We start from the raw sequence: 21789 nt of genomic DNA on the forward strand, positions 1-21789 counted from the left end.
GCATTTATTACAAAGATCAATTACTATTTTTGAAATAACAATAATATATATTCCTTTTAAATACCATAATACATCCTATAAAGTATGGTTGCTATTTGTTGCGAATGAATAAGACGTTTGAATCTAATTACACATACTTGAAATTACACGTATAACTTATATGTCACGGTACGAATCTATTCAGTAGATGATATGCAATCTCGGTCGGGACGAAGCTAGCTCTGTAAGGGGTTCTGGGTTCGAATCCCGGTATGGCTGCAAATCTTTCTCCCCCTGTGACATTTGGCATAGAGGAAAGTGTCCCTGCCAGTCACGCGGGAGAACCGAGGTTTCTATTCCTGGTCGGGCAGCCGTTTTGTAACAAGGGCTTGATAGAAAGAGATACAACCAGAAGTCGATTCATTATAGTGCAGTTAATCTCGTAATACGTATGCCAAAAAAAAAACAAAAAAAATACTGCCAATGCATTTTACGTACATAGTTACAAAATTGCACATACATATATTGTGATCTAAAAACTTTACAAATTAATATTTACAGGCTGCTGAGTTGGAAATCTTTGAAAGGACAATTAACTTGTACAATAAATGTGTTTAGATTTTTCTAGCTATATTAAGATGGAAAAATATGCACGTTTTCTATTATTATATTTTTTTTACATATATGCATTGCCTAATTAATGCTAAAAAAAATCTAAGAGCAAATTACAATTATAACATTTTCAATGCTTTATACATTACAAACTAGCTGGTTAAAGCCGTCCATAGTTCACAGAATGAATCAATATACTTCTAGAAAGATTTTAGCAAGCTTTGATACAAGCCCTTTTACTAAATGCAATTTTAGTGATTTTTTAAATTTAGAATGATATGATAAAAAAATTCAAATTGGTGGGGTAGAGAAATATTTCCATGCATATTTCTATCGTGTCGAGAATAGTCATGCATTTAACATGTTATTATTTGCATCTAAACAAACAATCACTTACAAAACATGTTTAAATGAGATTACACGGATATTTTTTTAGACTTTCAATAAAATGTATTTCTTTTAAAAAGCCTTTTAAATGTATATGTTCTGAGTCATAATAATGCCTACAACTCCAAATCCGTACGGTAAATTTTGCTTAAATTTTGCATACAGGTGTCCTTTAGGTATACCACTAAACAATGTTGTCAATTTTACAATGCCTTATAGTAGGCAAATTATAGTGGTTATAACTTAAATGATAAAATTTACAAATATATTGCTAATTTGCTCAATATTTACAAACCAATATCTTAAAATAACCATATAATAAAGTGAAATCGTAGACTATCGTCTTTATGATTTTAAAACATCATTTTTTGAAACTTAACCTATAGTAACCTAGTATATTATCAATAACACGAACAAAATCAGTATAAATCTATTCTCAAAATTAAAAATCTTTCAAAACTCGGTACACAAGTTTTGTAGTGCTTTGAATCAGCGTCCTAATGGCATCTGTAGATCTGGCTTCAGAAGGGGTGCTAATTCTATGAATTCCTCACATTGTCTTCTTGGACGTGAAAACATGTTCTTTGCAAATATATACGTCTCTCAAATTAACTGCATTGCCGAAGTCGTGAGTTTCATACAGACCTGGTACAAAAACAGTGTGTCAGGTTTACTATAAATAACAGACAAACTTTTTTGTTGCCTAGTTTCATGTGTAATCCGGTCTAACTCGGTTTGTATGAGGTCCATGAAGCAAAATTTTAAGTTCTCACATTGTATCGGATCCAGATCATTAAATACACAGGTATCGCGTAAGTCTTTGAAAAAAAATCCACCAATGGATTCCATTTTTTTCTCGTAATGTACACCACCACTTCTCAATGCGTTGGTTAGATGTGCTTTTTCCAGCTACAAGGCTTCGAGTACCAACTATCGGATCTGTAGAATCGTGTCTGAAGTATTTCTACAATAGTAAAGCAATGCAGTTTTCCGTACCGACATGACAACCTAGTAATTGGGGTGAGGGGGACTTGATAATGTTCATTAAATGTGTTTCCAAAGAATCTTGCAATAAGGTGTGGGTCGTTATTTGAGTCAGAAACTTTCTAACCATGTTATTTTTTCTACTATACCCATTTCACAGCACCATGGATATAAAATCCTTATGAAACCGTCCATTATGTCATGGCGTAGTATACGCGTCGGCATAAGCGATGAGCTTTCCGCATCTCAATACCATCCGGATCAAGCGCTCTCATTATTTCCCAATGACGTCGTCTCCCTTGACGTATATGTGGTAATTCAGCATTAACCTACGCCATATTGTACGAAATTCTATGCGTTGTCCATTTGTTTGTATTTCTCTGTTTATAACTCAAAAGGAGTATATATTCCATTACGCCGTTTTAAATTCAAGCGTTTAAAAAGTCTATTCACTGTACTTAATGACGGCGTTATGCCATGCTCTACCAGAAAGTACTCTATTATCAGCAGAGTTTTGTTTGTTATAGATGTTGAGGGTAGGTCTCTTGGCACGGTAGCTTTGGTAATGCTGAACAGTATAATGATGAAGAAACAGATCAACATCAAGGTTTTCATCCTCGTTACCTTTTGTCCAGTAGTTGTGTCTGAAATAAGAGTTTATCTTTTATCTAAATCTTTATACATTCATAGTATATAAAATGGGTAAATCTCTAAGCTCCGTTTTTTAAAGATTGATAGGTGCAAAAAAGTATTTTAAATGCTGGTAGGATATTTTGTTCTGACTGGTTTTATATCTACGTTTATTCTTAAGTGTTCTTTTCTCAATTGTTAGAATATACAACAAAATTAGACATTGATGCTAAATTCAAATGGTGCTCGATTACAATTTTTAGTTAACTTGTGTGTATGAACATAGCACTTGCCGTTCTTTACTAATTCCGTGTTAGCTCACTAAAATGCTGAATTGCGATACATGTTTAATACTGTGCACCATGCCATTTTAAGACGTAAAACTTGTATTCCCTGTCTACTTGTAAAACAGTTATTTGTTTGTTACTCATGGACAGATTTTGTGATGAGGACAAAAATGTATAAGCACTAATATTATGAACATATTTAGAACATAGAAGATTGTACAAAACACACAGTCACACTTGTGGAATTAAGTCTGTGATATGTTACCACTATGGGATTATATCAAATAATATTAAATTCCCTCCTTAACACATCCTCTCCTCCATGACAAATCTGCATGAAATTATTTAAAACGTTTCAAAACATACCTGAAACCAAAGTTGCTGCTTTCAGCTTCTAGGGCACGTGTAAAATGGGTTAGCCAAAAGTCATAAGACGTAAGTCACAAATCAAAAGTCAAAAGTCGAAAGTCAAAAGTAAAATATCCGTAAGTCGAAACTCAAAAGTGACCCTCCAAGGCTTCCATACTTTTACATATAATACAATTACAAATGTACATGGTATTTTAAACATACAATATTCATCATTTTCTATTCTAAGAGGATGGACTTAAATATGTGTAGCAGTGTAAAGTCTATAAAATTATTTCGATTAGAAATAAATATTCAACACAATACTTAATATTTATATATAATTACATAAATGATTTTTGAATCTTTTAATGGATGTGATAACATTGTACCTGGAATGCATGTTTAGAGAGTATGAAATAGAGGTCAATAAACATGTAATGTTAAACATGCGTACTCAGTTTCATTATTGATCATGATATTATTCGTACTGTTTGCAAGATAGGCGTTCAGGCATGGCGGCCATATTTATTTATAAAGTGACATTTTAGAAAATTTAAGCATATAACGTACGTTATAATACACGTGTGCCCATAACAAAAGTATACACTCAACATAAAGGTAAGTTTTTGGTTATAACTTGATTTTGATAAAGTTTTATATATGTAATTTGTTGTATATGAAACTAAATTAAAGTAGATCAATATATTTTATTACTTTTAAAGATGTTGCTTTATGAATGTGTAATGCTTCGTTGTACATGACTACATTAAAGTGTAGTATTTGATATAATTAAACAATATCATATGACGATTAATAACGTGTTAAAACTTTCGACATTGAAATGGTTAAATGGAAACCTTAAATAATGCCCAAAATTGTACGAAATACATGTTCATTTTAATTGAACCGGCTCATATAAACGTTTTTGAGTAGTATAACATGCAGACAAATGTTTGTAAGACAGTATTCAGGGCTGGGAATCAAAACTGCGTCGTATCCTACAAAATGTAAACAAACACCGCCATCTTGGAACGAAAAACATATGTTTTTGTTCATAACTTTTTTTGTTGAAAATGACTGAAAACCAGATATGTGTAACATTTAATTTGAAAGTTTACATTGCGGAAGCTACTTTTCAGTTAAACATGAACATGTTACCTAATTGATCATAATATCTGAAATAATTTCTTATATTTTCCTGTATGTTCAATATTATTTTTTTTCGCAAAAAAATGTAGAAATCTATTAACTTGAATTCATTTTGGCTATAGCTACGCTCTAAGTTAACTGTTGTTCTGCATGTTCTGGGTAATGACTGCTTTTTGTGGTTTGTTTTCAAACTTTCACTCTACACATTAGCTTTACTAGGAGCGAGGACCTCAGGTGCGCCTTTGTGCATTATTTCAGGCAAAATGTTGCACCTGCAGAGAACCATCGACATTTTGCAACTAGCTTGATAGGTTTTCCACACGAAAGAATAAAAAGTCCCTGGTCGTTTTCGAAATCATAGCAGTTCAGTTCAAGTGATTTGAATTCAGTAAACATAAACAGCTCGGCCTCGGTCGGACACACCTGTCTGATTTGTTTTTTCAACAAAATTTGTTAACGTCAGCTGTACAAATAAGCAGCTTTTTATTAACTTCTGGCGTGAAGTTTTAAAATTATAAATATTTAAATTAATTATAAAGAGAATAACATTTAAATTTCTTATTTCGGTATGCCTAGCAAAGAAATTTTCAATGTAAACAAGGGGTAATCCTCTGTGAAGTCATTTTCTGAAAACTTTTGTTTAAGTTTTCAGGCAATTCATTATCAAATAAAAATCACACTTTAGTATGAAGGTATGTTAAGATGCCACGTGTCTGGTCTGTTGAAAAAATTCGATGCGATAATCTGACCTTAATTTTCTGTTCAATATTGTGTAAACTTCTTCAATACTGTTGAAAGATCATGTCTGACTATGTCTGTATCAAATTTATCTGTGCACAGCGTAAAATACCTTTGCAAAACGGACACCTTCTTTACAAAATAATTTGTATTTGTATCATATGTAGCTCGATTTTGAAAATTTAAAGTTTTTTAATTTAGAAGAATGGTACTTAAGTGCAAATATAGAAAATACATTCCGTAGACCTTTCCTCATCGGCGATAAAGAAATGCAATACGACAAAATCAGCGGTAAAGTTCCGCGGCGCTGAACATAAAATGACTAAACGGAACGCATAACCTACTTGCAAAAATATATTGTAGCTTAACCATTTATGATATAATTTTAAAAATTTAATATTCAGTTTCAAATAATAAAGCTCATCTGTTCTCACCGATTATTTAGAAAATGAATACAATAAAATCGGCACGTAAAAGACATAAGTAATAACGGAATTGACAAAAATTATTGCTAATTACAAGTAACAAAGGTAGGCATGCAATTTGCGCATAGCTCTCTTCCAATAGCCAGAGACCTTTTCAAAATTTGTAATTCTTTCTCTTTTGTATACGCCCGTTTGAAAAACGGGACGTATTATGGGAACGCCCCTGGCGGGCGGGCGGTCGGGCGGGCGGGCGGTCGGCGTCCAATTTTGTCCGGAGCATATCTCCTACATGTATGGAGGGATTTTAATGAAACTTCATAGAAATGTTCACCACTATGATGAGCAGTGTCGCGCACATGAACCAGGTCTCTAGGTCAAAGGTCAAGGTCACACTTAGAGCTCATTGAAAAATGCTTGTCCGGAGCAAAACTTCCACATGTATAGAGGGATTTCAATATTACTTGGCACAAATGTTCACCATTGTGAGGCGGAGTGTCGCGCGCAAGATTCAGGTCCTTGCGGCCAAGGTCAAGGTCACACATAGAGGTCAAAGTTCAGATAAAAATATGAAGATGTGTATATGGACCATTTAGTCCATCATTTATTGAGGGATTGTAACACAAATGGTCATTATCAAGACTATGGCTGTGATACATATAAATTAGGTCAATATATACAAGGTCAAGGTCACTAAAGATCATGAAATATCCAGATTTTGTCCGGAGCATATCTCCTACACGCATGGAGGGATTTTAATGAAATTTCATAGAAATGTTCACCATTATGAGAAGCCATGTCACGCACATGAACTAGGTCTCTAGGTCAAAGATGAAGGTCACACTTAGAGCTCATTGAAAAACGCTTGTCCGGAGCAAAACTTCCACATGCATAGAGGGATTTCAATATTACTTGGCACAAATGTTCACCATTGTGAGGCGGAGTGTCGCGCACAAAATTCAGGTCCCTGCAGCCAAGGTCAAGGTCACACATAGAGGTCAAAGTTTAGATAAAAAAAATATGAAGATGTGTATAGGGACGATTTAATCATCATTTATTGAGGGATTGTAACACAAATGGTCATTATCATGACTACGGCTGTGACACATGTACTTTAGGTCAATATATGCAAGGTCAAGGTCACTTAAGATGGTGAAATATCCAGATTTTGTCTAGAGCATATCTCCTACATGTATGGAAGAATTTTTATAATACTTTATGGAAATGTTCACCACCATGATATGTATTGCTCCATGCATGATCCAGGTCTCCAGGTCAAAGGTCAAGGTCACACATAGAGCTCATTGAAAAACGCTTGTCCGGAGCAAAACTTCTACATTCATAGGGGGATTTCAATATAACTTGGCACAAATGTTCACCATTGTGAGGCTGAGTGTCGCATGCAAAATTCAGATCCCTGCGACCAAAGTCAAGGTTACACATAGAGGTCAAAGTTCAGATAAAAATTTGAAGATGTGTATAGGGACCATTAATTTTAGTCATCATTTATTGATGGATTGTAGCACAAATGGTAACTATCATGACTACAGGTGTGACACATTTAATTTAGGTTAATATTTGCAAGGTCAAGGTCACTGGAGATGATTAAATATCCAGATGTTGTCCGGAGCATATTTTCTACATGCATGGAGGAATTTTAATGTTACTTTATAGAATTGTTCACCACCATGAGACGTAGTGCCCTGCACATGAACCAAGTCTCTAGGTCAAAGGTGAAGGTCACAGTTAGAGCTCATAGAAAAACGCTTGTCTGAAGCAAAACTTCTACATGCATAGAGGGATTTCAATATAACTTGGCACAAATGTTCATCATTGTGAGGCTGAGTGCCTTGCATAAAATTCAGGTCCCTGCGACCAAGGTCAAGGTCACACATCCTGTGCATATCTTCCCTACTGATTTGTTTTAAGGTTCATTTAACAACACAGTGCCAAGAATAAAAACTTGCTTGCTAGATAACAATTATCCATAATGCCCCCATCTCCATCTAAAGCTTTCGTAAACGGGCGTATTTTGTGACTATGGCACCCTTGTTAAAAAAATAATACAAAATTAATACAGGGTCCAGGAGAGGTTACACTGGAATATTGAATTTTGTATCAAAAATAGTAATCACTCCCATTTCGAACTCACGGGAACAATTTTAGGCAACACTGGAACACGTTCTCTTATGGGTGTGCGATCACGTGTTTCAATGTATATTGCATTTGATACAGCTTTTCGGAATTTGTAGATGCTTATGATAGGTACTAAAATGCGACCGAAAAATGCAGCCTTGATAGAATTGTATTACATAAATCCATTTTTATGGAACCAATGAGTGACCTCTGCTTTTGACTTAAGTTGTAAACAAAAAATGTTGTTGGACGTTATTAGCATACCTAGCACATAATTTAAATAGTTTAACCTATATGCAGCCTGCAATGAAAATACAACTGCGTCGTATCATATTTTATTTTCAACTGCGTCGTATCATTTCGTAAAAATAATTATTTTCTTGCAAAATAAACATCTCTTTTTAATGAAAGTTTAGTAAATGATGCAAAATAATGTTTTGAAGTTTATGGTGAACTCTGAAAACGAGTATATAATTGATTTGAAGGAAAAAACGATAGATAAAGCAATATGAACTGCGTCGTATCCACACAATTTCATAAAAATTCTGCTCTGCTTCGAGTTGCAAGTTCGCTATAACTTTTGTTTTACAAAATAGTTGTGCAAGCAACATATACCGAACGAAGCGGAAATTAGTGTAGCGTGTTAATACATATATCTGGTTTTCAGTCATTTCCAACAAAAAGAGTTATGAACAAAAACATACATTTTTCGTTCCAAGATGGAGGCATTTGTTTACATTTTGTAGGATACGACGCAGTTTTGATTCCCAGCCCTGACCAATTGCTTGTCATTTTACATGTAAAAACGGATCATTACTCGGATCGTTTCTGTAAATACTGCAAATTTAAACTAGCTTAATCATTTCAGACAAAGCTTCAATAAATTTGGATCAATAATTTCTGTACAACCCGATATTCACCGACAGACATGTGTTGCCATTAAAGCGTGTTAAACTATCCTGTCGTATTGATTGCTTCTGCGTCATTTGTTTCCAACGATAAAGTCAATCCCCTAGCTGTCAATGATTTGCTTGTCTTAATTGTGTACTATTTGTATTTATTGCGTTTAAACAGTATATAATTCAGACAAGTTTTTTACAGTAAAGTTATGAATTTACTTTATGCACAGATGTATTTTAGTTCTAAATTTAACACCATTTTCATCTTAGAATGTTGAGTTCTACTTTAACCGGTACCAGGGGGCGTGGATGATAGGTGGCATTTGAAAAATAATGAAGCTGTAAAACTATATAAAATTACATTGACGGCTCTAAATGGAAATTGTCTTCTTTTCGATTATAATAAATGCTTTATGTTTGCCGAAGTAAGTCAACTAAAATATCAGTTCCCGATTGAATAAATTGAAAACTAGAAATGTGTCCATAGGACACGGGTACCCCCACACTCCACCAATTTGTCAATCTTATGTCTCTAGGTCAAATTTCTTTTTTGGCTACATGTGCCCAAGTTGAAAACTAAAAATCTTTTATTAAGTAAAGGGCAAATACTACAAATACTGAATACATCCACAAGAAAACCCCAAGGTGCATAAGTACACATGCTGACCAACATTCTTGTAAACTTTAAGGCCTACAGGTCAAATATTTTTTGAGTCACGTTGAAAATTGCAAATTTTTTACTAATTCAAGGGCAATAACTCTGTAAATACTAAATATATCCACAAAAATACCCAGGTGCATAACTACACATACTGATCAACATTCCTGTAAGGTTTCATGACTCTAGGTCAAATATTTTTTGAGATACGTGCCACACAAGTTGAAAATTGAAATTTTTTATAAGGCCAAGGGCAAGAACTCTAAAAATACTAAATATATCCACACAAAAATACCAAGGTGCACAACTACACATGCTGAGCAACATTCTTGTAAGTTTTCATGACTCTAGATCAATTACTTTTTTAGTTACGTGCGACACAAGTTGAAAATTGGAAATTTTTACTACGTCAAGGGCAAGAACTCTAAAAATACTAAATATATCCACAAGAAAATACACAGGTGCACAACTACACATGCTGAGCAACATTCTTGTAAGGTGTCACGACTCTAGGTCAAATACTTTTTAGTTGCATGCGACACAAGTTGAAAATTGGATTTTTTTTTACTAATTCAAGGGCAATAACTCTTCAAATACTAAATATATCCACACAAAAATACCCAGGTGCACAACTACATATGCTGATCAACATTCCTGAAAGGTTTCATGACTCTAGGTCAAATATTTTTTGTGTTATGTGCGACACAAGTTGAAAATTGCAAATTTTTACTAATTCAAGGGCAATTACTCTAAAAAAATAAATATATCCTCACAAAAATACCCAGGTGCACAACTACACTTGCTGATCAACATTCTTGTAAGGTTTCATGACTCTGGGTCAAATATTTTTTGAGTTACGTGCGACACAAGTTGAAAATTGGAAATTTTTACTAAGTCAATGGCAAGTACTCTAAAAATACTTAATATATCCACAAGAAAATACCCAGGTGCACAACTACACATGCTGAGCAACATTCTTGTAAGGTTTCATGACTCTAGGTCAAATACCTTTTAGTTGCATGCGACACAAGTTGAAAATTGGAATTTTTTTACTAATTCATGGGCAATTACACTAAAAATACTAAATATATCCACACAAAAATACCCAGGTGCACAACTACACATGCTGATCAACATTCCTGTAAGGTTTCATGACTCTAGGTCAGATATTTTTTGTGTTATGTGCGACACAAGTTGAAAATTGCAAATTTTTACTAATTCAAGTGCAATAACCTTAAAAAAATTAAATATATCCACAGAAAAATACCCAGGTGCACAACTACACATGCTGATCAACATACCTGTAAGGTTTCATGACTCTGGGTCAAATATTTTTGAGTTACGTCCGACACAAGTTGAAAATTGCAAATTTTTACTAAGTCAAGGGCAATAACTCTAAAAATACTAAATATATCCACATGAAAATACCCAGGTGCACAACTTCACATGCTGATCAACATTCCTGTAAGGTTTCATGACTCTAGGTCAAATACTTTTTGAGCTACCTGCGACACAAAAAGAGAACGGACGGACAGAGGGAAGGACGGACGGATGGACGGACGGACGGACAAGGGTAAATCTAAATGCCCCCCCCCCCCAGTAATTGGGGCACAAAAATAATAATTACTCCTAAATGTAGCTAAACATAGATAGATTTTCTCTGTCTCAAAGAATTGAAATTGTTATAAAGCATTTCAATCTATACACTTATGTCTTTATTGAATGTTTTGTACAAGGCAGATTGATATGTGATCATTGAAAAAAATGAGAAAAAAAATAATGATAAAAAAAAAAATACACAACAACAAAAAAAACCCAATGCATTTATAATCTTTGCAATAAGACTACATATTATTTATAGTCATTTAAGTAAGCTTGAGATAAAGATATGTCAATGTAATGCTAAAGTTAAATGGATACATTATTGTGAGAGTTGTTGAAATAAATTTTGAATTTTTAAACAAATCATTGACAATTAGATATATACTTAAATTTCTGGCAAGAAATTAATTTTCTCTTTTAACATTAGACCTAAACTTAACTTAAAGGACAAAAATAATTCGTCTTCTTAATCTGCTTAAAGTACGCATTTACTAATGCCAGCTTATTTTTAACATTGCTACGAGAAAATATTATGTTAAGTCTCTCTCCTGATTCACGTCAGGCAGTTATACATGCATGTATACTTTACACTATCAAAACGATATTCTTAATGTGAATAATCCTTATTTTGATCACATGGTTACTAAGATATATCAAAGTGAACTTGAATTGAATAAAACAATCAGACATTATAACTTTTTTTTTGGATTTAAACATTTCTGTCATTAACAATACTATAGTTACTTAAATATATGGTATGCTAGCCATGGTTTTAAGAAATATTATCATAACCGATATGTTAACATTTTCACAATTAGGCCATAGGTATGCTGAACGTAATAAAAGTTTATTTAATTGATAGCTTGTTTTCTAATTCTACTACATACATTCGTGTATAAAGTCAACAGTTTCTCATCTCATACCAATAAATAGTTTACGTCTGCTTGCACCTTGCTACTCTTGATCAGGGGACGTAACCGTTGCTGACACACTACACTTCTAGCAATGGTAACTTACCCTGATCAGAACAGAAGATACAAAAATTGTACTGTACTATGAACGCATGGTCCTTTATGAGAGATTGAAAAACGAGTACATAAACGTATGCTTGTTGTAAATCTTTGAGTTAATTTTCATTTTAAGAGGATATAATATGGGTTTTAACTTTTAAACATTTTAACAGTAGAAGGCAGTCACTTTAATTACTAATACTAGCAGGGGACTCCCTTTAAAAGCGGAAAAACGTAAATAATTTGTATACATTTATTCTTCATGCAACGTAATATTATACATGTTATAGTTTACTACATAAAAACCAAAAAGCTGTCCATTATCAGTTATTGCCGGTGGATTGACAAATTGTTAATAGCGCCTAGTTCACTTGAATAAATTGAATAAATATTCATTATAACTATTTCATGGGTATGACCATATAAAGGCATGTTTGGCAAAATTATTTTGACCACTTATAAATGTGTGAGAATGGCCTATGTATAGTTGATTGTTTTTCCACCGGGGATCATTTTTTCAAGCGTGAGAGGGTCATTAAATTACGGGAAGGGGTTAGAAATTGATCAAAATCCGTTGAAAAATTTTCAACGAGCCATCATTTAATGGAACACATGATCACTTTTCAAGGGGTTCAATTTTTCACGCGTTAGTGGGTCATTGAATAACAGAAAGGGGTCAATATTCTTGTTGCACTGCCTTCTTTTAAGCCATCGAGTACTTTGGTTATGGTCAGTTGGTTGTATCTCTTTGTATCATTATTATGTTTTATTTTTCTCTAATGTTACTATGACAATTGTTTTACAAATTCCCAAGATTCATGTTATTAACACAATCTCATCATATAGGAATATATTGGGACTATGAGTCTGTCACACCATGAGGTTCTGGTCAACGCTCTCTGAACGTTTCAATCGTTCAATTTATACGTTCTTAAATGAAATTGACACATCTAGCGTGTGATTAACGTGCGTCTTACGTATAACTAGCGTGTTTCTAACGCACGAGAAATGTGTAACAGCGACGAAGTAGAATACGTCTGAAACCCATAAGCGTGTGCTAACGTGCCACTGGCGCGGGACGAAATATTTGTCAACGCCTGACGAGCGTTGTGAGCGTGTGACTAACGCGTCAATAACGACACAATAGCGTCTGGATAGCGTGTTGATTTTTACGGCTAAACGGGTACAGAACGCTGGAAATTTCATAGCTGTTGTGTGTTTGAATAGTCAGCATCATGACAACAAGGAAAAAAGATTGGGATGAGGACTTCTACCAGCTACACTTTGTATTTCCAAATCCTTGACTTCTTTATATTTATGATTTAGTCCAACACTGTCGTCATTGTCGGGGTCTTCTTCTCTGTGGATGAATGTCTGGGGTCTTCTCTGCGGATGATTTCCCTCGATATGATCAGCTATGTTAAAATTCAGTACATCTACTTGATGCTTAGCCATAGCAAACATATATAGCCTACTTAACCTTTCAGGATCTTTCATAGTAGGTATTCTCTACGATAGCCCAAAGTCAAATGAACCTTGCTTTTTACATATGCATAGTCGTTCGTGAAACGGTCGAATGACGCACAAATGACGCTCAATGGACGCAAAAAGGACGTTTTTTTACCTTTAGTCACACGTTTTGTGCGCTTGAAGACCGTTCAGCGGTCGTTGACAGGTCGTCTGAGAGTCGCCAGTGAGTCGTTCACTGCAAAGCAAACAATTAGTAACAACCAAGTAGCGATTGAGTAACGGCTGACTACCGATAGACGAACGTGTGCAACGCTCAGTGAAAGTTAGTAAAACGTTCCATGAACGTTCTTAAACGTTCTTCAGCGTTTGAAATTTAAACGTTGAAGAACGCTGGTCTGAGTGAGAACTTTTGTGCATGTTCAAAACTTTTTTTCCGGACCAGCGTTCTACGCCGATTCCCGGCGATTACAGACGTTCACTGGCGTTTACACAACGTTCTTCTGGCGCTATCCTAGCAACCATGGGCGACTTACAACGTTTCCCAAAACGCCATAGAACGCTAACCAGAACGTCATGGTGTGACGGCCCCATACGAGTGAGGTTTGGCGCCTTAAACAGTTTAATGTCGCGAGCAGTGTTGTTACTACTTACCGTTCCAACGCGGTATCCATTTGTATTCTTTCATATGTATGTCTTGTGTACATGTTTTGTATGGTTACGCGTTCTGTAATGTCCTGTCTTGCTTTTTGTCGCCAGCAACTGTCCCTGATTTTTCATGTTGTGCCTCTCTCTTTTTCCGATACCCTACCTTGTCCCTAAAATTTCCGCATCATCCCTTTTTGTTTTTATCATTTCTCTTACTAAAGTGTTAATTGTAATAATGATTGGTATGTAACTCTCCTCCTTCCTCCGTCCTTGTGCCGTTTCCCATTTCGGTTCGGTGCAATCTGGGTGCCCTGTCAGTGTGGCTTGGTTCTTTCTGAAGCTTCGTTCTGTGAACGTCGCCTTGCCCTTTCATCTCTGTTCTTATTTTTTTAAATTATATTTGTAGCATTTCAAAGACAAGATGTGTAATACAGCATACTAGTAACCAATACAGTCATTGCTATGGCGACATGCAGAATGGAGTCCAAGCCATCGAAAAAGAACTTCCACAACTGGTTGAAGTCGAATCTAGCCTTAATGTACACACGAAATGGTCTTAAAAGATTTGTATCTGATGAAATCAATAGTTTTCAAAGGGACACATACATCAGTATTTTGAAACAACTTGATTTAGAACTAGACACTATGTGTTCAGACTGCTCAACAAATGCTATTGTTTCTGACAAAGAATGTGAGAAATGTAAACGAAAAAGTTGCCAACATACGTATTGTCCGAAGAAAGGTCTTTGCAATTCATTCCTATTTGAAATAAGGAAAGCTCACAAACACAAAGCACCTTCATGGAATAACACTGATGCAAGGCAATGGTGCAGTGATCCTTGGCAATTAGCCAAGTGTTACATGCCAGAACATGGATACAGCACCAAAAGGACAATAGAGGAGACAGATTTAAATGGTGTTTTAAGTGTAATATTGAATAACAAGATTTTTGCCCGAAAACTTTCAGCTGATCCGAAACACCCAGACAAAATATTTCAAAAGGTATATATTTATATATGTTCCAAACAAACTGTAAGTTTTTAACTGATTTTTGTTTTGTTTTATTAATGTCTTTTACGGTTAATAAAATATTGTTTGTCATTGTTAAGCCGTATATATCTCAGATCGAATATGAAACACGGCTGTGATATATTTGCCCGAAACTCAAATGATATATTTGTGTTTGGTCATTTCGGATTTTTATCGAAAAGAAAATGTTGTCTATATTCAATGTTTATTGAAAGAAAGTCGATTTTGTGCATAAAGCTCAAAGCTAGTTCGATATTCTTCTCTAAACCAAATGCACTAATAAATATTGCTAAACTACTAAGCCTATCTATTTGTTGTAAATTTCATTATATTTAGCTTTCGGCATGTGATATCTTGATTTTAGTGTGCTTATTATCCCCCGCCGAAAAGGCGGCGGGAGATATAGAAATAGTCTCCGTCCGTCCTTCCGTCCGTCCGTCCTTCCGTCCGACATTTTTGTCCGGAGCATATCTCAAAATGTATTTGAGGTATCAACTTAAAACTTCATAGGTGGATAGATCTCATTAAGGAGGAGTGCAGTGCACAAGAATAATAACTCTACCCTGCATAATTTTTGAGTTATTAGCGTTTGTTATTTTTCAAAATTAATTTTTGTCCAGAGCATAACTCAAAAAGCCTTTGAGATATCAACATGAAACTTCATAGGTGGATAGATCTCACTCAGGAGGTGTGCAGTGCACAAGATTGATTACTCTACCTTTCATAATTTTTGAGTTATTGCCCTTTGTTATTTTTCATACTTAATGATTCACCTGAGTGGAGCATAACTCAAAACGTGTTTGAGATGTCAACATGAAATGTCATAGGTGGATAGATCTTATTGAGGAGGAATGCTGTGCGCAAGAATGATAACTCTTCCCTATACAATTTTTGAGTGATTGCCCTTTGTTATTTTTCATACTTTTTTGTCCGGAGCTTATCTCAAAAAGTATTTGAGGTATCAACTTGAAACTTCATAGGTGGATTGATCTCATTGAGGTTGAGGAGGAGTGCAGTGCACAAGAATGATAATTTTACCCTGCATAATTTTTGAGTTAACGCCCTTTGTTATTTTTCAAAATTAATTTTTGTCCAGAGCATAACTCAAAAGGCCTTTGAGATATCAACGTGAAACTTCATAGGTGGATAGATCTCACTCAGGAGGTGTGCATTGCACAAGAATGATAACTCTACCTTTCATAATTTTTGAGTTATTGCCCTTTGTTATTTTTCATACTTAATTTTTCACCTGAGTGGAGCATAACTCAAAAGTGTTTGAGATGTCAACATGAAATGTCATAGGTGGATAGATCTTATTGAGGAGGAATGCTGTGCGCATGAATGATAACTCTTCCCTATATAAATTTTTAGTTATTGCCCTTTGTTCCTTTTCATACTATTTTGTCCGGAGCTTATCTCAAAAGTATTCGAGGTATCAACTTAAAACTTCAAAGGTGGATAGATTTTACTGAGGAGGGGTGCAGCACACAAGAATGATAACCTACCCTACATTATTTTTCAGTTATTGCCCTTTGTTATTTTCAGCCATCAGTATTCACATAGGTTTCAAATCTGTAATCACTTCAGCCATCAGTTTTAATTACCAAAAGACCTCTTAAAATTGAACTATTCTGCTCTATTACATATACATTCTTCCAATGAGCAAACACTTTCGGCGGGGGATGGCCATGTTGACATGGCTCTTGTTAATTTCTATGTCAAACGTTTTCATCACATTTTCAGGAATTTAAATCAATTCATTAAAACGTGGTAAAATCAATTTCTTTTCCGTGGTGAAATCCATTTAGACGAAATTGTAACCCTTAACATGTACATCATTTTTTTTCGATTCATAGTATGGTTTAACAAGTCGAGAAAAAATCCTTTATTTCATCTTGAAAACGTTACCGTTTGAGACTCTTAAATAACTGAGATACGTAAATCACAAATGGTTAATGTACACATTGACTGTAAGGATTTGTGTGATACTTTGATAACATCGAACTACATTGTATATTAAGTAAATGAATGATATAGCCACATGATTCAGGTTTGTCCCTTCTTAAAATTACTCATCATTAAAGCAAAATAATTTTTTCTTAATTTGTATTAAAAACAGGCAAGAACATTTTCAAATAAGGTAAGACACGAAGCCACGTATGAAATTGATGATGACGAATTTGAAAATATCCTTTCTGTCCTGATAAGTTGTCTTGAGGTTCAACCGATAGCACAAACAAAAGAGGCTCAAGATGCAATTAAAAATATTTTAGAGGTAAATATGTTTACCGCTACTTAAAATCATAATGATTATATGTATAAATTAATATATGAAAATGTAACAAATGAATAGTTAAAGAAATATATATTCATCTCTTCTAGTTTCTCTTTGTTACCAGCTTTGTTTAGATAAAAATGCATTTATTATTTTTAAAACGAATGTTTTCGTATCTGATATTCACTAATTTTAATTGTTCTCTTACAATGGTAGGATACTACGTATCGCACAGCTGCAAAGTGCTCCAATTTGATCTGTCGACTTGAAGATGAATTATTTTCTATTCTAAGAAATCACTAGAATATCAAAAAATAATGTAGCGCACCAAAGATTGGCTTTAGTACTTGATGTAAGTTACTGTATGTTTTAAGATAAATTTTGTTTGAGAGTCCCAAGTGGATACATTTAGAATAAGAAAACCTTTATCTCGTTTCAGGGCTAAACTAGGCAGTAAAACATTGAACGTCGATTTAAATTGTATCAAGTACTAAATAAATACATATCTTTGGTGCGCTACATTTGATATTTTAACGATTTTTTTGAATAAAAACATTTTCATCCTCAAATCGACAAAAACCAAACACACGCACGCACGCGCACGCGCGCGCACACACACACACACACACACACACACACACACACACAGAGCATTTTGCAGGTGAGTGTTGACATAGTATCCTACCTTGTTTAGATTACTATTCTATTTTCTCTTTTAATTGATAGCTTAAAGATTCCAAATGGTACATCCACACTTCGCTTAGTGACATATATACATTCCTGAACACTAGCTCCTTAGAGGAAAACGATGTACAGGGGAAAATTGAAAAAACAGAAAAAGTCAAACTGATGATACATGCGGTAAAACTTATAGAATCAAGACCAAACACAGACTTCAAATCAGTAGAAACATATATAGAATCCATCTCCGAAAAGTGCAAGGAATTACGGAAACATAGTAAGACCTTTTCCATTGTACATTTAAGTTTCACCTTTTAGTTTTAACCTTTTTAAGCAGATTGGTAATGGACTATTAAATAATAAATAATATAATATTTAAAGTAAACTTCAAAATACTTGATTTTGCTATTTTTGTACCTCAAACCTATATCGGATATATGTGTGTATGCGTGCGCGCGTGTGCGGGTGTGTGCGCGTGCGCGTGCGTGCGTGTGTGTGTGTGTGTGTGTGTGTGTGTGTGTGTGTGTGTGTGTGTGCTATCAAAATAAAATGTATGAATATGTAATATCACAGATTACCGGTTGCATATTTCATATTCATTAAACAGAGATATATTATCGGTTACATATTTTATGTTTCTTAAACAGAGATGCGTAAACAGCTGCAAGAGTCGTATGAAAAAGAATGCTCCACACTTCCAATATCTGCTTTGTTTGAAGATGAGGATGCACCACTTCTTTCATTCTATGTATTGCCAACCTTGCGAGTTGTGGATTACCACAGAGTTTGTTCACGTTATTCAGCGGTAAATTCATATACTGATATATTTTGTAGAGATGGGGAGCCAGTTCAGAACATATACATAACTGGAGATGCTGGTATTGGTAAAACAGCGGTGTGCCAAAGGATGATTTTATGCTGGTGTCATGCAATGAATGGTGGCACTGAAAATGATAACTTTTCGAGAAATGAAATTGAGTCAATGAAATGTTTTGATTTTCTTTTTTTCATTTCTCTTAGGGAATCATATTTCTGTCATGTCAAGAAAATCATCAAAGAGCACTTAAAATATGCAGCTGACCAAGAACTGATAGATCAGATATTAGATGAAGAAAAATGCTTGATAGTTCTTGATGGTTTAGATGAATGGACACATCAACCGTCATGTTGCACGTTGAGTAAAAATGTTCCTGACAGACAATATGTAACAAATTTAACGTATTTGACAACAACAAGGCCATGGAAGATTGAGGCAAACAGGCTTAAAACAAGAGAAGTAGATCAACAAATTGAATTGAAAGGACTTGATAACAATGCTTCAGAAAAACTTACGTGCTATGTTATAAACCATCTCAACAATAAGTATCAAGCAACTAAAAATGTTGATGAATATCGGGAGTCTTTTGAAAAGCAGAAACAAATACGAAAAGTTTCAAAGATACCTATAATAAAGATACAGCTAATTACCTTATGGTTTCAGGATCAGCAACGTACAAACTTTTCAAGATGTGTTATTTATGGTGACACCATTCAGATGCTATTTGAAAGGGCAATTGAAAGAAACACAAATCAGGAAACTGAGCAGGCAATGATAAATCGAGTAAAAAATGAAAATGGAAAAGTGGAACACGAAACACTCAGTTTCTTGTCAAAGTATGATCTCTTAACTGAATTTCAAAGCTTTCTTTTCAAACTTGGTCACCTTGCATTTGGAATGCTTTTCAATTTTTCAGACAATGAATCAGTGCTCGTATTTGAACGAGATGTTGGAAAAAGGTATGGACTGATCGATGAAGAGATGCAGTTTTCCTTGTTTGTAGGAATATTGTCAAAAAACAAAGCTATTGGTCCAGGAAATAAGCGATTGATGAAACTAACATTTCTTCACAAAAGTTATCAAGAGTTTTTTGCAGCATTGTATATCGCAATGAATAAGAACCCAATGAGTAAAGTTAGACAAATATTTTCGAAACTAAAATCTGTACTTGATATTCTTAAATATGAAAATTTCTTTATCTTCCTTTCTGGAATGAACACTGCAATTATTGACATGATTTCGAATGATATTCGAAATATTGTCTCATCTGATAAGAATGTCGAAACCTACAGGCAATCAGCTCATTACAAATTTGAACTTTTTATTATGCTGAAACCCTTCTGTAATCTTCAAAGCGATGTTTTTGTGGAAGAGAGAAATGGACAAGGAGCTTTGAAAGCCTTGCAGACATTATTACTACAATGTTTAGAAGAAAGTCCAAGTGAAACTACAGAATCCATTCATTTACCTTTATCAGATATATTTATCGACGATGAAAGTAATTCAAAGCTGATCCCTTTGATAATGGCCTCCAGGCATCATTTGAAGTCCGTCAGCACAGAACATTATTGCGCAGAGTTGGCTTCATTAATAAATCTAAAGAAGCTGGTTGTAAAGGAAGGTTCATATCCAGATAGCCCAACAGATGACATGAGCTTATATGAAAACTGCATATCTTCATCAAAATCATCTTTAGTTAGTTTGTCCTTAGCTTACTGCAAAGGTATTCCGGCTCTTACTGGTTTAGACAACCTAAAATCCTTAGCACTGTTTGGTATTGTTCTTAAACATGAGGAGCTTTCAGAAATGTTTTTCTTTATTTCGAAAACAGAAGCGTTAACCCAGCTTTTTATTTGTAATATCAAATGCTCAGAACATTTGGATAAGTGTAATGGAAGTAAGTTAGATCTTACAAAACACTGTGATCTGAAATATATGCGATTGCAGTCTTTATATGAAAATGGATCTCACCAGATACGGTTAAATAATAAAAACATAGAATTTTTAGTCCTACAAGACAATTCAAATGGAAATGCTGTGCAGACAGTAGTTAAAGATATCAAGAATGCCCCAAAACTAGCAGAAGTTGTCTTTGTAGATTTCATGGCACTGGATGTGATAAAAATTATCACAGATACCGTTCCAACGCTACATTTCTTGGAACGGCTCTCATTTTTCAATGTTGATTTCGGTGATAATTTGATTGTACTCAATAAGGAAAATCAAAAATCAATAAAGATGGTTACGTGTTTGAATATTTCACTTACATTTGAATCGTTTTGTTCATTTGTTGACAGTTTACCAACTGCAGGAGTGAATGTACTTATATTATCCAGCAAGATTAGCTGTTCAAAAAATAATGCTGCCAAAAAAGATATGGAAGATGCAACAAACTATGTTCGAGCAAGTACGTATTTTGAGGCTACAAGTTTTGAAAAATCAAGACTTTCATTTAACTCGAAAAACGAATAAGCAGGCTCATGTATGCAGAACAGTAGCGTAGATTGGGATAATTAGCAGGGTTTCCAGAAACATTTCACCATTCATTGCCTTGTAAGACAAAAAAACATGCAAGTTTTTGTTGTTTTTTGTTTAATATTAGATTTCATTACATAAATCGCGTTTTGTAGACTGTTCTTTACGGACATGAAAAAGAAGAGAACATTGTTAAAATTGATATTTTGTATCAACTTCAACAGAAAATAGGAACAAAAAGTTCATCATTTGATAAACTTTGATTTAAAATATGCATTTTGTAAGTGTTGCTTTAAAAAATATCTGTACAGGTCATCCTGTGACGAAAGCCTTACGAATTGTTTGCCTTTTTTTGACAAATTCCTTCGGTAAATCGCGTGTGAATATGCATTATTCACGGTAGTATCAGTCTGCAATTTTCACAGTAGTATCAGTCTGCAGATGAATAAAAGAGCTATCGTAAAGACAGTTGTAACGCAAAAATAGAGAAAATAAGAATCCCTAAAGAAAGCCCAACACGCCAAAATTGAAATTGTTGCAGGCTCAATTTGAT

The 21789-nt window shown here is 34.4% G+C and overlaps 1 protein-coding gene across 1 annotated transcript; it reads left to right on the top strand.

Annotated features, from left to right (window-relative positions):
• Positions 1-3725: 3725 nt before the first annotated feature.
• On the top strand, positions 3726-21570 carry LOC132750602 (uncharacterized). Its single transcript, XM_060740612.1, has 5 exons — positions 3726-3848; positions 14366-14961; positions 17108-17263; positions 17990-18221; positions 18592-21570. The coding sequence occupies exons 2-5, from the start codon at positions 14422-14424 to the stop codon at positions 21231-21233; spliced, it is 3570 nt and encodes a 1189-aa protein (XP_060596595.1). The 5' UTR covers positions 3726-3848; positions 14366-14421; the 3' UTR covers positions 21234-21570.
• Positions 21571-21789: the final 219 nt, after the last annotated feature.

This window comes from Ruditapes philippinarum, unplaced genomic scaffold (genome assembly GCF_026571515.1).
Source record: "Ruditapes philippinarum isolate M1 unplaced genomic scaffold, ASM2657151v2 ctg2898_1_1_1_1, whole genome shotgun sequence".
Lineage (NCBI taxonomy): Eukaryota > Metazoa > Mollusca > Bivalvia > Venerida > Veneridae > Ruditapes > Ruditapes philippinarum.